Here is a 6,879-nt window from a genome sequence, read left to right as displayed (position 1 = left end):
CATGAGGTGTTCTAATCAGCATATATTTTTGGTAAAGACAGAATCGGCAGTCATCTTCATACGGAGACGAAAAGAAAACTAGCAGCTCAGCACAAAATTAATATATAAGTAGAAATAACCTTCCAGAATCTCATACACAGTCTGCTAATTATCACGCATCATAGATAATTATATCAAGAGAAGGAACAATCATGTCTATGCCTCCATTCATGGTGTACAAAACAAGTATTGGTCCCTTGGCATGATGATAGTTTCACTATGCTAGTTCCAACTAGTTTTAATGATTTTTAAGTAAGAAGGAATATAAGTTGACATTCATACTAATTCATTGACCTCAGCCTACCCCTGTGATTATCACACTTTCAGTTAAGAATTTTTACTTTACCTTCTTAGCTATTGAAGATACATTGAATTGTCAATGGAAAAAGATAAAAACATATGATTACTTAATTTGCTGTCCACAACCAGAATTGAAACCACAATATTGTGATTTTGGTGGTTTTTGCAACCACATCATGATCACGATTGCAACCATATTTTTCCAGAATTAGCAACAATTATGGTAAACCATAACTTTAACCACAATTTGAATCCCTTGGCTAGAGACTATGGACATGTACTATATACTACTGATAAAAGATAATGAAGATGTAATTGAACAACACATAAAGCTAAATGTAGACAATATAGTTTTTGTAATATGGATCATACACTTGAAGATAAATATACAGCAAAATGGGAAAAGGAAAAGAATTGTCTGTGATCTGTTCAAATGCACAGATAACTTAAGGGTGTGAGTTTAAGGAGAAAGTGAGACAAACAAAAGTACTCATCTTTAATCAACTGTAATGTAATTCAATCACATGATAAATCAAAAATCACTAAGGCTCTGTTAGTATTCATTCAATGTAGGATGATGGACTTCAACATATCAATCTACTCATTCTTCCAAGCATGCAACATAAGGGAGAAACCAAGGCCTTTCAATTTGGTCTCAGAAAATCTTTGAGAGAAAGACTGCAACATATTTTCATCAGAAACAGGTTGACTAACCCACAATTTATGTTCAGAGAGGCATGTTCTGAACATGAAAACAGCATTTCCAAGAGATGCACCATTACCATAGAGCCAATTGTACACATCCCAATAAACTTCCACTGCAAATCCATCTACAAGAATGGTACAATTTCCCCTGAACTTCCACTTCAGCCGCTTGATCTGCATCACAGTTTTGGTATCGATTCGAATTACAAGACACGGATCGCTAACACTTGATGTGTCACATTCAATTACAAGATCATGAACTTGACCATTGTCACAAAACACAGCTTTGTTACCAAACAACCTCTTACCAAAAACATGTTCCTTCTTGGCAACAAAAACTGCATTAGATGCTAAAGGGATAGCATTAGTTTTCTTATAAGCTTCTTTCTTCAAATCACCAAGAAGCATAATCATTTGTCGATCTACAACTACACATACATAGAAACCCTCCAATGGTTCAGGACCAACACCAAATTTAGCAGAAGAAAGGTCCCAAAAGACATCAACTTTACAAGAATAAGCTTGTAAACTCTTACTACCTCTTCTCTTTGAAAAAACCCATGGTTTTATATCAACCTTACATATACACTGATTTGAAGAATCATCTACCCCAACACTAAGACCTTGACCCATCAAACTTTTACTCCATGTGATGCTTATCAAACAAGATTTACCTCTTATAAGGCATTGGTAAACACATATAACCAAATTCTGTGCAGTTTTGGTGCAGTTTGAATTTGAAGATGAAGAATCTGCAACCTGAACTGCATTTTCACCAAAACAGGAAGGGAAATCCTTCATTTTTGGACAAACAGTGACTTCAACTCAATTGAATTTTCAAGCTTTTTTAGATTTGCTGACAGAACAAACAGTTGAAGTTTGTTCTTACTTTCTCTTATGATACAGCACAAGGCATCTGAGAAAGACAGTGTTGTGAAGCTGTGAATGTGAAGAATCTATATATCTATGTTGAGAGAAGAGAGAAGAAAAGAAAACGGGCGCGTGCAAGTGAAAGTGGAAGGTGGAAGATATAGTTAGAGGAAGAATGTAAGGAGTAAATAACACGATCAGAGAGAAACAGACAAAAACCAGACTTGTTTCACTGTCAATCCCTATCCAAATCTCCAACAATTCATTTTTTAAACATTTTCAGAAAAAAAAAGTTGGAATAAAGAAAAAAGCAGTGTCAATTACAGATAAAAAAGTGAGAGGAACACAATCATACAACTTAAGTATAGAAATGTTTTGGATTAAAAATTATTTCAAGTAACATTTTGAAAAAGAAAATAAAAATACTTTTATTTGATTTAGACCACCAGATCTCATGAGTATAAGTATAAAGTTTCATTATATCTGCATGATAAAATATTCGATTCTTAAGAGTGATATTTTTTATTGAAGGGGCGCTGCACACTGGAAAGAAATACCTTCCCGGCTCAAACCTTGAAAAAATTCATATAAGCAATTATATTCTGATGCTAACAAATCAAATAAAATTTAATAACAACGAAAATGGCAAAAAAACAAGGGAGGTAAAGGGCATAGCAGAAAAAGAAAATGGCAACTGGGTATTGCTGGAAAAGCTGATTTGTGAGAGTTACTGTACAGTGATCATTGGGAAGTTGAAAAAAAAATTATTCTCTGTTTACGTGAAATTGCTTTTACCCGACAAGCACACATGAACATGAGAGGAATGGAACCTAGACCAAGTAGCATTGTTGATCGAAAATCCAGATAACTATTTATGTTGGTGTAAATTCAAATTAAAAAATAAATCAATGTATTTAAGAGTGAAGGTCAGAGAGTTAAGTTCCTCGGAAGTGGAATCCACAAACTCGGGTAAATGCAAGCACGTTCTCACAAATATGAGTCCATGCGCAACATGCTTCCATGATTTACTTACCTACCTATATAACTTGTATATACGTTAACTTTTAATTTATAAAATATTAAAAATATATTTGTTGACATTAATAATTTTGATATTTTTTGGGTACATTTATTTGTAATATTTTTTACTTCAAACTTCAAAGTGCATAAGCCTGTATTTATTTTTTCTTGAAATTCGCTATACCATTTAGGACGAGTTTCAACTTGTTGCATAATATATTTGAGATAATCTTATTGAGGATGTGCAATAAGGCAATGAGCCTAAACTACGTGATCTAAATGATGAGACTTCTTCCTATACTTAAGTTATATTATCTTTTATAAATAAATGACTTAAAGTGCCAAATTCTTTTTCAGATACTCACCTGAGGTATTCCAAAATAGCCAATTAATAGTTCATGCTAATTCAACTTAGCTACTTTAAGGTCAACTTCAATCCGTTTTAGGTTAGAATCAACATTATCACGTCATCATCATAGTAAAGAACAACATTGTTAATCATTAGTACCTTTTTTCATATATTTTAGGCTATAAATATATTGTTAATTGCTAATATTTTCAATAGTTTATTATCTTACTTTAATTAATTTTAAAGACTTCATTTTATAGTTCGACGTAGGTCTCATATACACTAGGTTGCTTATATTCAATCCACCAGGTGTATTTATATTTAAAATTGATATTATTTTACTGTGAAAATTAAAATAATTAGTTGTCATATTCATTAATTAATTTTCTCATATAAATTTATAGGAATGATAAGTTGATCACAAATTCACAATCATTGTTTCAATCCCTCTATTTAATAAGTGTAGTTTTTAAAAGTGGAGAAAAATTAGTTGAAATGAGGATAGACAAATAAAAGTGATAGATTACACTCAATTGTGTATCTAGGATAGTGATTTAGACCAAAACATTACATTTTCTAAGTATATTTCCATGTATTTTCCTATGAATAATGCATTTATATCTCTGTCGAAATTATTTGTGATATGGTTATATTAATTCTCCTAAAGAAGTTTTATCCGCAAGATTCAAACTCAAAATTTAATTCAGAGAAACTGACATATATATATATAAACTAAACCAACTGAAGCGTAGACCCAAACATTATACTTATTCAACACAAAAGTAAACTAGTTAAAAAACACCAATGACAACTAATAAAGTGATACCATAACTCTATTCTCCAACGCAACATGTAATTTGATACCAAAAAGTTTACATATTTAATATATATATATATATATAGTATTATGATAGACTCAACAAAAGTTGAAGAAAATGTGTTAAGGTAGTTATTAATAGCTAGTTTGAGTAGCATATAAAACACTTTTTTAAAATAATTTTGCTTCCATATCAACAAAGTGTAGACTAAATTAATGCGAGGATAGACTCATTTACAATAAACAAATAAACAAATCAATTGGTGGGAAGATAATCTCGTGTGAGTCCGTGAGTGTGTGACCAAGGAAAAGGTAATTAATCACTAAACATAAAACTGTTACCTAGCAGTTAGCACTAAACACCGTTTAAAAAAAGCTAAACCTACTTTAATTAACGTGCCTAATTTACTTGGACCAGGGGAACGCAATCAACGCAACAAAATTGGAGGAGAAAGAAATTAATTAAAGGAGATTATATATATTCTAAATGCTTAAACAATCTCATTGGTGCATTGTCTTTAATTATAAAAACAAAAGAAGTATTGTCATGATGTGAAGCATCCAATGCGTTACGTGCAAGTGACTCTAGTTCTTGTCATGTATAATACTGGGTATATATATTTGTCTTGATGTCTTTACCTTTACCCATATATGAATATTGTTGTTCAAATTATAGTAGTCTCATTTTATCTACTACTTCAGATATCGTAATAAACAGTGGTAATTCAATAGTACAATTTTGAACGACGCTGTTGAAAATGAGGCAGAAGAACATCAACAACATATAATAAAGCAGACGCTGTCAATTTGTGTAACTCTTCAAAAATTCATTATTGACAATGCACTATTGAACATCAGTATCTTTAGCGTTGGTTTGTATGATTTATTTTTAACAATGCATTTGATAGAAATCGCTTCCTTCATGGCAATAAGACCCAAATTTTAAAAAAAAATCAATGCACTGTTGTACAAGATTTGTGTACAGGAGTAGAAGGAAAAATTATGGACAATATTATTTCATCTTTACTAAATCATTTAGTTCATTATATTCGCATGTACCAAATTATTTACTTTATTATAATGTATTTTGTCACTCTAAATGAATAATAAAACAATTATTTTGGATGTTAATTTCTATTTTTTTGTTAATTATTTGGATGACTATTGTCTTTAATATTTTTGCACTATTCCTTATTAATAAACAATTATCAATACTTAATAAATACAAAAACAAATTAACAAAATATAATGTTTAATATTTTATCCAGTTTCGTATTAATAAACACAATTATATAGTAATAATCTACTTCATGACAACTTCATGTTAATTTAAGTAAATTTATATTGTATAAATAATTTTCAGTTATGTAAAATGTTAATTTAACAGCACGTAACTACGAATACGCTGTTAATTTGGAAAATGAGTTCAGTTTAACAGCGCATAATTAAGACTGCGCTGTCAATTAGATTCTATTCAAAAACGCATAATTTAGATAACACTGTCAATTAGATTCTAATCAACAACGCTGCTACATCTCGGTAGCGATGCTGATGTGTTAATGAAAATAAGTAGTAAACAGCTGGATACGCAACAACAACACAATCCTTATTATGCGCGGTTGAAGATGTTGATACAACAGCACTACGTTAAATGAGTAGTGTACAGTTGGATACACAACAACAACGCTATCGTTAATATACACCGTTGAAGATGTCATTACAACAACGCTACCGTTAATATGCGCCGTTGAAGAGGTCAATACAATAACGCTATCATTAATATGCACTGTTAAATGGTTCTTAGAGTTTAAATATCTAAAACATGAATCGTTTCATCTAGGTTCTCAAACTTACTCGAAAACAAATGCCACACTCTCAACAAACCCCCATACTCTCATAAACTGAAAAAACTTCATCAATGGCTTCCCAAAATGGCGATCATGTATTTCACAGTGGTGACGAAGCTACACCGACTCCACAAGACCAGCAATTCGTTTCTAAAAAACAACCTTCACGTGGAATGACTTCCATGAAGAATGTCATTCAGCAAGGATGTGAAAATAGAAGTTCAATGAAACTCTAAAGGCCAACCATTAAACAAGAATGGTGACAACACAATGGTAAGCTACATTGGTGTTGTTGTTAGGCAGAATTTGAAACTAACATTCAACAAATGGAGTGAGGTAGAGAATACCGTGAAAGAGCGTATTTGGAATGAAATAACAGTAAAATTTATTTTTTCAGTTTTTGTGTTTTCATGAAATGTACGTATATGTGCTATATTTTCATTCAATGTACGTATATGCATGCAATATATAATATGTGTTTTTATTTCAGGCAACTTTTGATGTTGGTGAGGAGCATAAGGATTATATCCTTAAATCGGCTGGCAAGGCTCTCCGACAATTCCGAATTGATGCCGAAAAATTACTCAGAGATGCTGATGGCAATGTCAACCTAAAACCTCAAACTAAATATGCAAATATTGTTGATGAAGAGGATTGGAAGACTTTTGTCACCCTACGCACACAAGACGAGTCTTTCTTGGTAAAATCATATTCTTTGTATTGACTTTTATATATATGTTTTTGTATATGATTGTCGATATTAATGTTTTTATTGTTTCAGAAATTAAGTAACAAAAACCGCAAGAGGGCATCCAAGCCTTTATATCCATAACGAGCTTCTCGAGCGGGGTATAGAGGAATCGAGGAAAGAATTGTAAGTATTGTATTGGTTATGTTTTGTATATATATATATATATATATATATATATATA

The 6,879-nt window shown here is 31.4% G+C and overlaps 1 protein-coding gene across 2 annotated transcripts; it reads right to left on the bottom strand.

Annotated features, from left to right (window-relative positions):
• Positions 673-2,215, bottom strand: LOC109335002. 2 transcript variants are annotated; one of them, XM_019571025.1, is made up of 3 exons: positions 1,986-2,215; positions 1,889-1,946; positions 673-1,853 (listed from the first exon to the last, which is right to left on the bottom strand). In XM_019571025.1, the coding sequence occupies exon 3, from the start codon at positions 1,843-1,845 to the stop codon at positions 937-939; it is 909 nt and encodes a 302-aa protein (XP_019426570.1). In that variant the 5' UTR covers positions 1,846-1,853; positions 1,889-1,946; positions 1,986-2,215; the 3' UTR covers positions 673-936. The 2 variants fall into 2 exon arrangements, with proteins under 2 accessions (XP_019426570.1, XP_019426569.1); XM_019571024.1 differs by having other exon boundaries at positions 1,889-2,215.

This window comes from Lupinus angustifolius, chromosome LG20, assembly GCF_001865875.1.
Source record: "Lupinus angustifolius cultivar Tanjil chromosome LG20, LupAngTanjil_v1.0, whole genome shotgun sequence".
Lineage (NCBI taxonomy): Eukaryota > Viridiplantae > Streptophyta > Magnoliopsida > Fabales > Fabaceae > Lupinus > Lupinus angustifolius.
This window is presented reverse-complemented; position numbering and strand designations above follow the sequence as displayed.

Coding starts and splice junctions, on each gene's coding strand:
- LOC109335002 (XM_019571024.1), bottom strand. CDS start 1,845: ATGAAGGATTTCCCTTCCTGTTTTGGTGAAAATGCAGTTCAGGTTGCA.